The sequence below is a fragment of the Peromyscus californicus genome, unplaced genomic scaffold (genome assembly GCF_007827085.1).
Source record: "Peromyscus californicus insignis strain IS unplaced genomic scaffold, ASM782708v3 Scaffold_16__1_contigs__length_79575227, whole genome shotgun sequence".
NCBI lineage: Eukaryota > Metazoa > Chordata > Mammalia > Rodentia > Cricetidae > Peromyscus > Peromyscus californicus.
This window is the reverse complement of record NW_026294458.1, coordinates 77,704,914-77,719,081: the sequence shown is the minus strand read 5'-3', so window position 1 is coordinate 77,719,081 and position 14,168 is coordinate 77,704,914. Positions and strand designations below refer to the sequence as shown.

Below are 14,168 nucleotides of genomic sequence, written 5' to 3'. Positions count from 1 at the left end.
ATTCACATCTTTAGCTTCTCACTGGAAAGTGCCTTCTGGGAAAGTAGAGACCCTGTGTCTCTATATCCCCAGGACTTGGATCTGGCAAGGTAGATCAGCCACGCCATCCTACCCCACCCTCCTTTGCCCTTGCCGGCTGCCTGCTCTTCAAAGTAGGGAAACAACTTTTGGTTGACTGAAAACTAAGTGTCCATTCCAATCTTAAGAGATTGCTTTCTTCCAAGTTGTGAAAAACATGATGTAAACACAACATATGCTCTGAAGGCTCTCGAATTCTTGGAACCTCCCAGTGTTGGCTCAAAATGCCCACACATCTCCCTCACCATATGTCTTGGGTTCGTGTCTCCCAGAAGCAAACCTTGAGGCAAGGGTTTGAATGCAAGCCATTTGCTTGGGAGACTGAGGGAGCATCTGGGGTGGGTGAAGCATGGACACGAGTCAGGGGAAGAAAGAAGGTTGGAGAAGACTGTATATCTGAGCAGAAGACTGCATATAATGAGGGACTGCTCCCATCGAGGACCTCTGGAGTCTCAGAGAGGCTGAAGATCAAGAGAGCTTGGTATTCTTCTGAATCCCATCAGCATCAATCTGATGGGATGCCTGTGCTAGGAACCGTGCTAAGCAGCAGTCACCTCCAGCCGCCCTGTGTGCAGGCCAGGGGGAGCTTTCATATAACTGGGTAATCATGATCTGGAGAGATGTAGGCAACTATGAGAACATCTGCAGGAAATGTCACAGTCCAGTGAGAAGGAAAGGTATCCACTCTCAGGGGAGTTCACACCACAATTGCCCATCTGTAAAGTTGGCAGAGACTAAACCATGTCCCTCCACATCAGCCTTGCAGGTGTCCCTCACCGTGTCCTATTCTGAAGCTGGATCTGGACACAGCAGCAGTCCATCTGGACACAAGAGGAAAGGTGAGGCCCTCGAGATGGCTGAAGTTCTGCTTCTGACCCACAAAGCTGCTGTAACAGGCATCCTTGGAGGGTGTTGAAGTGAAGGATCCTTCTTGGTGATGCTCTGGTTACTCTGGGTGCTGGTGAATGTGCTGCGCTTACGTCTCAGTCACCCATCCTTCCACATATGCATCTACGATGTGCACTGCAATAACGATGGGGTTGCTGCCTTCTGATCATTCCTCTATTTCTGTTCCCAGGAAATTTAAGCAAATGTTCTCAGGACCCCCTAGGAGCATGTCTAGAGTCTCTGATGGAAGGTTGTAGATGGGTAGCATCATCCTGGCAGGTGGGCGAGGCCTCAACAGAAGATGTGCTGACCCTACAAGATGCCACACTAAGGCTTAGCCTCGGTCATGGGTGAGCCACTGTATTTGATTGACATCTTTATAAAGTGCAGGGGTTAATGAGGCCCTGGAGGTCATTTTAGCTCTAAAAGCCCTTGGTCTACAAACATGAACCATAGAAGAAGTTCAGTGAGGAGGGTGAGGTGGATGAGGGAAGGAGAGCTGGGCTGAGTGCTAATCTTTCAGGAGGGAGCTTCCCCCTGCCTCTGCTCATCTTGACAGTGACAGAAGCTGAGCCCAGCAACCCTGAAAACAGCTGCACAGAGTTGCCTCACCATCCCATGCTCACCTGAGGTTATGAATCAATAATCCCCTCCCTTGAATCTTCTGCATTACTGTACTACTATCCGTTAACCCCAGGAGCATGGAGAGGGCTGCACCCCCTTCTCTAGGAGCTAGACTGCCCTGGAGAGACAGGTGCTGTAGGAGCAGTAGCGGCATTTTAAGCAGAAACACACCCTGCATTCATTCTTCCCTCAGCTCTCAGCTCTGCAGTGGCAAAGCCATCTGCACCATAGCCCTGCTTATCAGCTTGACTCAGCACCCTGGTTTTGCAGGGGCTGTTGACTTCATGGTAGGCAAGTCAGACAAAATAGGTTGAGTTCCATCAGGCAGGAGAAAATCAGTGATGACAGCAAGGCTGGCTGTAGGCCATCTCCGAAGCTCTCTTGCTGCTATCTGGTCAAGCAGCTGTAGATGCCTATGGCACCTCTTAAGGGGCTCCCGGAACACTGTGGGGAGGTAATGTGGTACAAGCCCCCCCCCCCAGAGATGAGGGCTGAGAACAGAGGATCTGAGGTCACACTACTGTGGCCAATTTTAATGCCCCGCAGAAAAGTACCACCCCCCCACCACCACTCCATCTGCACCATTTTGTTGATCTGAATAACTTGTCTTCTCCCCTCTCAGGGAACTCCCTCTAGCTGAGCTGGAGCAGGATTAGTGCTCATGTTAAGAGTAATCATTGCATCAAGGCACCAAGTGTTCAGGTGCAAAGGACAGGACACAAAGCCACTGTGTTGGTTTCCTATTGCTGCTGTAAGGCAGCACCATCCACCTAGTAGCTTCGAACCACACAAATTTATGGCTGCTATTCTAGGGGTTTAACTCTTAGTCCACAATGCAAAGTCCAAGTTCAAGCAGGGGTGGTTCCTCCTGGGGTCACTGAGAGGATCTGCTTTCTTGTCTTTCCCAGATTCTAGACACCACCTGCCATCCTTGGCTCATGGCTCTATCTCCAACCTCAGAACACATCCCATTAACCTCACTTCTATCATCCCAGCTTCTTTCCCAGCACACAGCCTCCTGACTCCCTCCTATAAAGACCCTATGATGCTACAGTCTTCCCACCTCAAAATCCTGACTCGAGTCCCATCTACAAAGCACTCCAACAGAGACAGAAACACATTCACCCACCCTGGGGATACCTTCAGAGGCTCTGATTCTATTAACCACTACCATTGAGATTCAGAAGCTGCAAGTCTCCATCATGGGGTCACTAAAGACAGCAGGATCCAAACAGTATTCTATGTGGACAGAAACCATAGGGTGTTGCAATCCACACCCATGCTGGATGCCTCATACAGCATCAAGTGGGGGTTCAAAGACTTTAGGCTGAGAAATCAAACCCATGAAGGAATCAGTCTCATCCCTCAAGCTTGGTGATCCTGTTCCCGCCTCATCCTCTCTAAGCCTCTGTTTCCTTATCTATAAAAGGGGGTGGGGGACACATCTTACATTACATGAGATGATCAACACATGTCACAACCTGACATACAGAAACTACTCCATCCAGATGGCCCTTTTAATCTTTGCCTCTGGGAGGGGGTCATATCATGTCCATTTTATACAGGAAGAGAGAGATTGAGGCCAGATGAAATTGACAAGAGTAATGGCTGAAACCTGGCTCAGCTGTTCTCATGCCCCCGTCTGTTCACAATGAGGCTGATGAATGGGAGGACCTTGTTTTCGTGAAAAGAATACATGCAGAAGGCGGTGTGAAGGACCCCAGGGTTGGAGCATGGGGACCCCTGCCCTTGTGGCCACAGCTTCAGGACATGCTTTGTCTTTGGGGGAAACACTGGGAAACCTAGACATGTCCCTGAGCTCCGGTGCCTGTCTGTCCTGAATGTCTATGTCTATCCATTGCAAACTGACTATAAAGAAAATGCGCAGCATGGGGGCTTTGCAATATCTTCCATAGACAGAAGATAGAAGGATACAGGCTGCTGTGGTCTCTGACGGGCGGGGTTTTCCATGGCTGATTCGTGAAGGAAAGCATAGGACAGTTCCCTATTATATGCCTCTGCCCTCAGATATGGTGGCGAATATGGTGTCAGCACACAGCATGCCACCCTTACTCATTCATTCTTGTTTGCAGCACTAGAAACAGAACCTAAAGTTTATGCAGAGCAGGCAAGCATGCTACCCCTGAGCTGCTCATGCAGAGCAGGCAAGCATGCTACCCCTGAGCTGCTCATGCAGAGCAGGCAAGCATGCTACCCCTGAGCTGCTCATGCAGAGCAGGCAAGCATGCTACCCCTGAGCTGCTCATGCAGAGCAGGCAAGCATGCTACCCCTGAGCTGCTCATGCAGAGCAGGCAAGCATGCTACCCCTGAGCTACATCCCCAGTCTTCTTCATCCTTTTTGCTACAAGTGTTTAAAAGACATCGAAACCAATAAAATGGATGTCCCTGGCCTCCTGTGGCTGAGTAGAAGGGACAAGAGTGAATCAAAGGATCACATCAGTGCTTATGAACTTGTGTTATAATAAATGCCATCGAGAGGAGCACCCTATGGATGGAGTCTGCACAAGAGGAGTGGGAGACAGATGTATGGGATGGGGTGAATGAAACCCGCTTCCTCTGCCCCAGATGCATGCAGACAGATTACATCTCCCAGTTGCTCTTTCAAGCAGAAGAGGCTGTTCGTTGACTATTAGAACCGATGTATGTTGTTTCAGATCTGACCCCTCACAAACCTTGCACTTGGAGAATAGAGTTGAACCAAGGTCCCTAGCATCTACTGCTGCTTCAAACAAACCATAAACTTCTCCCGTGAACAGGCACCCAGAGCTGGAAGCTTATCTTTTCCAGAAGTGAGTTTTACCTCATCCACCTCAGGAAGAAGTATGTCAGGTCTGAACCAGAGAATGCAGGGGACTCGCCAGATGCCAAGACCAGCCGGTGAGTCTAACATCTAGACAAGGGATAGGGGAGTTACATGGAAAGAACAAAGGGACCATCCAAACAGTGAAGGTAGTGGCCCCCAACAGGTCTTCAAAAGCCATAGGAAAGATACTGGCTCCATCCAAAGCTCAGAGTGAAGCCAATGAGAGACTGAGTCTGGGGGGCAGGCCAACATGGAAAGGGTGGTACAGTCAGGCTCATGTGCTGGGTGCCAAAGGAGAATTACTAGGAGAAAAGTGGGCATGGCATGGTGAAGTCAGAGGGATGGCTCCCAGAATGGCGACACCTTTTACATATTACCTTCATGGAGGCCTCTGGACTAGTTACCAATTTAAGTCAGACACAGACCCCACTTCGGACCAATCTTCCATTGGTTCCAAACACAATGATGGGTAGAAAACCTTGAGAGAGTGGCCGGGGCTACACCAGGGAGCAGGGCACCGGGATGGCACTTGTGGCGTGGCTGAGGCTCACATGACAACACAGCAGGGAGCGTGGGCTCCTCCCTGGTCAACAGAAGCTGTGGTTTCCCAGGTGGCCAGGTGCTTCATGGCAGGAACTCACCTGGCTAAGGCAAAAGAAGAGCCTGGCCTTGAACAAGAACTGATCTACAGTAACTGCTGTGGGTCGTCAGATCTCAGGCAGTCTGGGGAAGTGATCATGTAGTCAAGGCCCACAAGAAGGTCCCCAATGAAAGCCTTGGAAGCACTCACAGAGAAGTGCTTTCTAGCCTTTCAACTCTCGGGTGCGGAGGACCTGCAGCTTTGAAATAATGAGCATGGCAGCCTTTGAGGTTGCGAGATCCTCATATTCAAATTGGCTTTACAGTTCAGAGAGAAAAGAGTGCATAGTTTTGCTTTTAACAGTCCTAGGTGTTACCCAAAGAACATCACAGGGTCCTACTTCTGATGGTGTATGTGTGTGTGTGTGTGTGTGTGTGTGTGTGTGTGTGTGTCCTGCCCAATCCATCACTATCCAACTCTGCAGACATCTAACTCCTGGAAAGGTTACATACACCAGAGCAGTCTGCTTCCTCCCAATTCTTATTCAATTATGCTCCTTTTCACAAAAGAACAAAGAACCTCTAAAGGGCAATGCTGCAGAAAGCAGAGGAGCTCGGCACAGCTGTAAGGAAACCAGAGCAGTGGCAACAATGGAAAGTGGACACAGGCAGCCAGTGAGCATAAGGCCAAAGCCCATGGAGAATCAACTGAGCAGTAAACAAAGAACAATCGCTCTCTGGTCTGATCCCATTATGTAACACGGAGCCCTGAAGTGAGCCAGATGGCACAGGCCGACCATGCACTCCCAGCCCTAAACTGATACGGGGAAGCCCTAACCCCCAATATTAGGACATTAGGAGGTGGAGAATTTGGCACGTGACTAAGCTTAGACAACACCATGAAGCTAGGACTTCTGTGGTGAGATTAGTGTCCTACAAGAATAGCAAAGGGGTCTGGCACAGTGGCACATCCACTCAGTCCTTGAGAAGTTGAGACAAGGGGAAGGAGAGTTCAAGCTTAGGTTCAAAAATAAAGAAGAAAGGACATTATCTTCTCTGTCTGTCTCTGTCTCAACTCTGTGTCTCTCTGTTTCTCTGTGTGTTTATCTCTGTCTATCTCCTTTTTTCTCCCTTTATCTTTCCTTCTTTCTCTTCGGTGAAATAAAAAGCAATAAAGCATCTAGCTGACAGCCAGGAACCAAGCCTGTCAGCATCTTGACCTGGGACTTCCAGCCTCCAGAAATGTGAAGACAAATGCCAACACTTTAAGTCAGAAAAGTCCATGATGTTTTCTCACAGCATCCCTAGCTGACTAAGACACTGAGCATTATAGAGCAGCATCCACGCATAGTGCCCTGGTCATCTGTGACATAGGCTGCGATCTCCTAAACCCAACACTAGAATGAATCCTCCCCTCAAACACAAACCCTAGGAAAATCTCACACTAAGCCCATCCTCCCTCTCCAGTCTCTTGTTATAATCATGCTAAATTATCCAGGCTACTCTCCAATAAAATATATACATCCAATAATACTTTAGAGGTTTATAAGAATTTTAAAAGATGACTATCTGAAGTCAAAAACCACTCAGCCTCAAAGGTATGACCCCTGTATAGGGCTTTCTTGGGAGACAGCGCAACACCATCACCCTGACACTGAAATGATGCCAAACCTTCTGCAAGACATGGAGATGGATTATAATGAAGAGAAGAGAGGAAAAGCAAGGGAGTTAAAAGTCACAGGAAAGAAGAGACAACGTTATTGTCTGCGGCTGATAGGACTGTCTCCGTGCAAAGCTACAGGAAGTTACTAAAAATCATCACATCACAGGGCTCACTCAGGTGAATACTCATGAAGCAAACTATTCAGAAATCAATCATTCTCTTGGACAGCAGCAAAGGCAGCTGCAGAACACTTTGTTTAAAGTTCCCAAGCAGAAGGACAACAAGGACTGGGCAATGTCCACAAACAGAACAAAAAGAAATGTTCAAGATACATTTAAAGAAAACTGTAAACTTTACTGAAAGTCGTAAAATGTTGCAAAGATGATGATGTCGAACATGTCACTTCTTTCCCACTGTGCCCCAGGTTATTTATAAATCTCATGAAATTCTGCCTGCCTGTAGTGTTCTTTTTTTTTTTTTTTTCTTGGATGTCTTGAATGTTCTATTTTTGGAGTCTCTCTCTCTCTCTTTTTTTTTTTTTTTTAGCTACTGTGTGTGGGTTCCTGTTCATAGCAATCAAATGACTAACTCAGCCTGGGCTGCCCCTCTATCTCTCATGGGCTTGTGTATCCTGAGTCTTGACTCTGTATGCTACTGAACCTCCTTCCAAAGGGCCTTTTACAGATTCTTGCAAATAACAATAATTTCATTAGCAATAATATTTTTTTTAAACTTGAATGCTTTTTTTTCCAGCTTTAACTTATTACACTACCTCTTTGAGCCTCAAATCAACATCGTGTATGTAAGCCTCAAGTCATATGATCACGGGCTCAAATTCTCAGGAGAAAGAACTTGATTGGTTGATCCCGTCTTGGGTGAGGATCTATTGGTCCAAATGGATGTGGCCATAAACAGCAGAGACCCATGGTTTGAGCTGAGCCAGGATAAAGAGCATTAATAAGGATGTCATGGCTTTGCCAGTAGACACATGTGTATTTTACCTATTTCATTTTAAATTATTAACATTTTTCCAGCCACATCATTGTGGTGATTTGAATGAAAATGGCCCCCATAGGTTCATGGAGAGTGGCACTATTAGGAGGTGTGGTCTTGGTGTGGAGTAGGTGTGGCCTTGTTGGAAGAAGTGTGTCACTGGGGGTGGGCTTTGAGGTTTCAAATACTCAAGCCAGGCCCAGTCTCTCTCTCTCTCTCTCTCTCTCTCTCTCTCTCTCTCTCTCTCTCTTCCTGCTTGCATGTCAATCCTGATATAGAACTCTCAACTCCTTCTCCAGCACCATGTCTGCCTGCATGCTGCCAAGTTTCCTGCCATGATGATAATGGACTAAACCTCAGAATTTATAAGCCAGCCCAAATTAAAAGTTTTCCTTTATAAGAGTTGCCATGGTCATGGTGTCTCCTCACAGCAATAGAAACACTACTAAGACAACCACAAAGCAAGATTTTTTATCAGTATATTGATGTTAAGGAACTACCATATTATGGCAGGTTAAGTTCTCCATAGAGGCCTGGCCAACTTACAAATCAAAGATGGGTCCATTTTCAACACTTGGATGCATAGAGTCCTATGTGGTTTTCTGGTGACCATACGACACCCACTGTGGTCCTAGAGCAGAGTATCTTTTTTGCCTAGCTCCTCTGTACCACCTGCCAGCATTGCAGTGGGGCCGCATCCCTGGGGACGGTGCATGTGGGTCTCCCGGTCACTGGTTAGCTGCCACTCACTGTTCCCTGTTCTACCTGTCTCTATCCTCCACATCTATGATTCTCTACCCCTCCCCCACCAGCCTGCCTGCAAGCACCCTGTCCTGCCTTGCAAGGACAACACCAAGTGCTTGCTCATAATAGTTCAGTGGATGGATCATAATTGAATCAGCACTCATTGCTCCAAGCTGCAGACACCTTGTGGCATGCCCTGAGGGGGCTCCTTCTTTTTTTGAGATGAATACTGCATCCCTCAAGTAGGATAAGTCCTCTTTGGCCTGGGGCTACAAGCTGCTTCCTCTGCTCTGCAACACCTAGACCTCAGACTCCACAAACCCAACCCATGCTTTTGGTGGGAAGCAAATGTCTCACTACCACCCCAACAGCTGAGAGTCGACCTAGGAAGTGGAAAATTAAACTCTTCCCTAGGGCACAAAGGGAAGCAGTTACACCCTTGCCCTACAGCTGCAATGGAAGACACATATCAGAATCTCTGTGGGACCTCAGGCTGTGGGAGAACTCCCAGACTCTTGGGGTCATCAGAAGAACGAATCCATTAGCCTACAATGCTTTACACAGAGTCCCCCAGGAGGCAATATCTTCCTTAGAGCTAGGGTGGCCTCTAGCTGTCAGGGTCAGACCATCCCCCATAAGACTAGACCTTCTTTTAGATCAAAAAGTCAGAGGATGGGGGAAGTTGTGGCTCTGGGCACAAAGGTACAGATAACTATGGTAATTACATGTCCCAGCTTTCTTTTTTTTTTTTTTTTTTTTTTTTGGTTTTTCGAGACAGGGTTTCTCTGTGTAGCTTTGCGCCTTTCCTGGATCTCGCTTTGGAGACCAGGCTGGCCTCGAACTCACAGAGATCCGCCTGGCTCTGCCTCCTGAGTGCTGGGATTAAAGGCGTGCGCCAGCACCGCCCGGCTCAAGGGTCCCAGCTTTCTTTACATTAGCAGCCTTAGGGAGCCCTGAGGACGACATCTTAAGCCATCTAATTTCTGTAACATTCATACCCCACCCCGACTATCTCAGCTGCTCTTTCTGGGGTGTCTTTGCAACCTACTGTCTTCTTCTCAATGGGGACCAGCCCATTAGGAGTCCCGTTTAGCCATCCTTGGTTGTCATTGCAGAAATGATCCTGTGTAGTGTTCGTGAACACTGAAGTTAGTGAACTGAAGTCATCGGGAGAGTTCAAGCATAGCCTCCCACACCCACCCCAGCAGCCACAGGAAGACCTAGCAGGAGGGATCTCCTTACACAAGACAACAAGCACATTTTAGCTGTGTGACAGGACATCCCATGGGTTCCAGTCTTTCTCAGCCTGTGCTCTTAACACCAGCAGAAGGGCTTTGTGACAGAACAGGATCCCCTCTACCTCCAGCTGTTACCTCACTCCCACATCATTCACCCACAGGCCAGCATGCAGGTGTGCACACTCAGACACTCTGCCCCCTCCTCCCACAAGTGCTTATGGCACAACCAGAGCCACACAGCCAAGTCCACAGCATCCATGGTACCTTCCTAGAGCACAGAGCATTCTCAGGTGCTGGGCAAAATATCACTTCTGTTTCAGGTTCTCTCACAGCAATACTCAAATGTGCAGCCACAGGCAACACAGGCATTTGATGCTCCTGGTGTTTGCTTCCCAAAGCTAGCTCACAGTCACACTCTACCAACCTGCATTGGCTCTTGACACTGTGGAGACATGCTTCCCATGAAATGGACCTTTTTGCTATCCATAGGAGCTCCCCAAGGCATATGAAGCCATATTCCTGCAAGGTTTGCACTGGAGAAAAGCCAGGCATCTTCTCCGAGATTTTGATGTAGGAGCCTGGAAGGAGCCTGGAGCACGTGCTTGCTGCTTGGAGCTACACAGGTGCAAAGATGGCCCTTGGGGGGCGGGGCAACCCTTTGCAGATCTGAAATGTACTTGCTGGATACACCTGGGTGACATTCCAACCACAGACGCACGGCCCTCCCATACCTTGTGCTCTTCTGGATAGGTTATAAATTCTGAATCTGGGGCAGTCAAAGGTACAGACTACACTCCCACACTGAGGAAATGCAACCACCACCTGTTATAACATTTAGCACTCTATAAATGAGACAGGCACTGCTAGGTTGAGGATGAATAGCTCCACCCTAACAGGTCACCCACTCTGTTATACCTCTAAGCTTCAAGAAGAATACAAGAGACACCTGGCTTGCAGTTGCCTTTAACCTGAGGAGCACTTTCCTGCCTCATCTAATGGGAGAAATAAAAGCAGACACTGGAATCGCTCATCTTACCTCCTTTTTATTACAACATCAGGGAAAATAGTTGCAGATGAATCGTAATGGAGATAATCAGGTTAAACTACTCACAATTTCACTGTGTACACCTTTCTATAGGGGCATACATACTACAGGTTTCTGTACATGCATGAGGTTATCAGCAGGGTGTGTACTGTGGGTGACTCCTCTCTAGGGTATTGCTCTTTTCGTCTCTCGATGGATGGTGGTTGAACATGGTGTCTTCAGATGGAATAGGAAGCAGCTTCCCCACTAAGACTGTGATCCGGCCTTTTTCTTCTGAAATTTTCTGAACTGAGACTGGATGGCCACAGCCGCACGCTCTGTCTCTGGTGCATCCATGTCAATGTCGAATTCTTCTTGGACTTTCTTCTGCCCATCTGTATCAAAAAACAAAAACAGACATATAGGGTGACCACCTCGCTGAAAATAGAAGAGCAGAGTAGGCAGCAGCCTAGAAACGTGAGGCACGGTGCCCACCACGGTGTGCCCTCAGGTATTCATTCACCCATCCCAAGACAAGGCCCTGTTTGTAAAGTAAAATCCAGGGGAGCATGGTACAAAGTTTCAGACATTCAGAATCTGTAGCACTCTATCTGAACTCTACCCTGTGGTGGTATTGTTCTCCCCAAAATATTGTGCACGCTAATAAACTTATCTGGGGTCAGAGAAGAGAGCAGCCACAATATTAAACATAGAGGATAGGCAGTGGTAGCACACGCCTTTAATCCTATCACTTGGGAGGCAGAAATCCCTCTGGATCTTTGTGAGTTCAAGGCCACACTGGAAACAGCCAAGCATGGTGACACATGCCTTTAATCCCAGAAAGTGAGCCTTTAATCCCAGGGAGTGATGGCAGAAAGCAGAAAGATATATATGAGGTGTGAGGACCAGAAACTAGAAGCATTTGGCTGGTTAAGCATTCAGGGTTTTGGGCAGCAGTTCAGCTGAGAGCCATTCGGATGAGGACTCAGAGGCTTCCAATCTGAGGAAACAGGATCAGCTGAGGAACTGGCGAGGCGAGGAAGCTGTGGCTTGTTCTGCTTCTCTGATCTTCCAGCATTCACCCCAATAACTGGCCTTGGGTTTGACTTTATTAATAAGACCATTTAAGATTCCTGCTACACTACGCATAAGCAGGATGATGAAAGTCACTGACACAGTCTTGACGCTTTCTATAGTGCTAGCTGATGGTCACTGTGTTCAGAGCTGACAGAGGGATATTTTGGATCTTTGTGTTGCTAATGAATTTGCTCATTGTTTTCTAGGCTCCAGTCGTGGCCGTTTTCATAACCAAATGACACTATTTGACCATCACCATAAGATCGCACTTCCATAAATCATACATTGTGATTCTGCAAGGCAAACTGAGTGGTGTATCGACTAAGGCAGAGAAGTCAGCTGGCTCACACTGACAGGGTTGCTGAGGACAGGATAGGAGCCAGCACCAAGTGATGACTTGAGGTGATTGTGCCTTTGTGCTGGGCACTTCCTGAGCAGTGATCAAAAGTAAATAACAAGTAAGCAAAATCCTCCTGCAAGAGAAGGGAGAGGGAGCATCTTTTTACATCCTCCAACCCAGTGAAGGCTGGACACCAGCCTCATCAGAAGAATCATGTCTTTGTTTTTTTGAATGCAGACACTAGGGCCCCAACCCAGACTTGGCATGACTTATGTAGTTGAATGGAAGGTGCCCATAGGGCGAGACTGCTCATTTGTTAAGCCTAGAGAGAGGACAGGTTGTTACTCCTTTTTAAAAGGAAGTTGAATTGAGACCCAAACTCCTATCTACAGAGGAGGTAATCAAAAGGAACTAAGATTAATGCAAGCCAGAGCTGGAAGCAGCAGCAGCTCCCACCTTCCCTGGACCTGTGCAAAAGCCTCACTGCCACCCTGGACTTGCGTATGGAGCAGAGAGACTATCTAGATAAAACCAAGAGTGGGGAGGGGAGGAATAATAGAAATGATAGATGATAAATATAGATAATATATAGAGAGATAGAAGATAGATAAGATAGATTATTGATAGAAAGATGATAGGTAGATGGAAAATAGATGATAGGTAGATAGATAGATAGATAGATAGATAGATAGATAGATAGATAGATAGATAGATAGATAGATAGATAGATGATTGATAGATAGATAGATAGATAGATAGACAGACGGTAGGTGGTAAATAGATGATAGGTGACAGACATGCAGGAGCACCCACACTTGTTTCAGATGCCTTGAGTACAGAATTTCCACTGCAGATCCTTAAGCAGGCTCCTCTCAATTTTCTTAGAGACTGAGCAGGTTCTGCCTGGAGCATTCTGGGCACTCTTCCATCTGGGAGCCAGAGATCTGCTCCTGGCCTTGTGAGCCTTGTTAGTGTGATGGGTTTGTGACCTAAATCAATGAACTTTTCTTTTTAACTCACTACCATGACTGTAGGAGCTGAGACTTAGAGTGCATTGTACAGGGAATGTTGAGGGACCTCCTTCATGATCCATGGGGCCCAACAGACAGAGAGGATGGTGGAATGCTTCTGCTGCATTCCTCCAGATCAAGTAGTCCTTGGCATATTGATCCACACTGCAGTGAATGCAGTGGGCAGTACCACAGGAAATGACAGGAGTTGCCTGCAACACAAGCAGATGCTGAGAAATATGAAAGGCAAGAATGACAGATAGGCAGTGGCCCTAGCTCTGGGCTATCACCAACACTGTCTGGCTCTGCAGCTCTGTGAGTTATTTGTCACAGAAGTTTTATACTTCTGATCCTTCCCTCCCAGAGGAGACCCTACATCCACTGCAAAGTGATGGCAATGGAGGAAATTAGTTGCAATTCAAGGGAGGTTGGGAGAGGTTTTTTTCAGATTTAAAAATGTTGCTGCAGCCCACAGTTTTTGAAGGGCCTGATCCATCTTCCCCCTTTTGTAATAATGAGAAAAAAACAATAATTTTATGTTTTGACAAATGATAAATGAAGATGCAGAAAATTATGTATATTTAGGGGATCCAAGATGCAGTAGTAAGGACAGGTCATAAAAATCAATTTTACAATTACATCTTAAACTAATAACGTCCACCAAAAGTGATTTATTGATCCCAACCACATCTGAGAAATATTATAGTGCTTTACAGAGCAACTTCTGATATTTAAGGATTTGTCACTTTGTGTTTACTTCAGAGTCTTGCCTTCCTTGAGGGCAAGTGTCACAGGAGAAGCAATGAGCTCCATGTACCAAGGGGGCCAGGGACCAAAGTGGTGGAAAGAAGACAGACAGACAGACAGCTCATCAGATCTGATGGCAAAGAGTTGGTGCCAGTGAAGGACTTGCAAAGGTTCCATGGGGTCCTGGCAGCCAGGGCAGGCCAGCTCTGAGCATCCAATTAACAGCAGCAAAGATTAGCCACAGGAGTTTAGGAGCGCCACATCTGGGTTCCCATATCCAGAGCCTCTTCCATCTTTGGAACCTCCCAAGATCCCCTCTGAGTGTCCCTAGTGATGAT

At 47.2% G+C, this 14,168-nt stretch overlaps 1 protein-coding gene across 1 annotated transcript in view; it reads right to left on the bottom strand.

The window, feature by feature from the left end:
* Nucleotides 1–10,655: 10,655 nt before the first annotated feature.
* Pcp4 (Purkinje cell protein 4) overlaps nucleotides 10,656–14,168 on the bottom strand; it is a 60,648-nt gene continuing 57,135 nt past the window's right edge. The window contains exon 3 of the mRNA XM_052741321.1: nucleotides 10,656–11,051. Within this exon, the coding sequence (XP_052597281.1) occupies nucleotides 10,924–11,051 (128 nt within the window). The 3' untranslated portion in view covers nucleotides 10,656–10,923. The remainder of the gene's footprint in view (nucleotides 11,052–14,168) is intronic.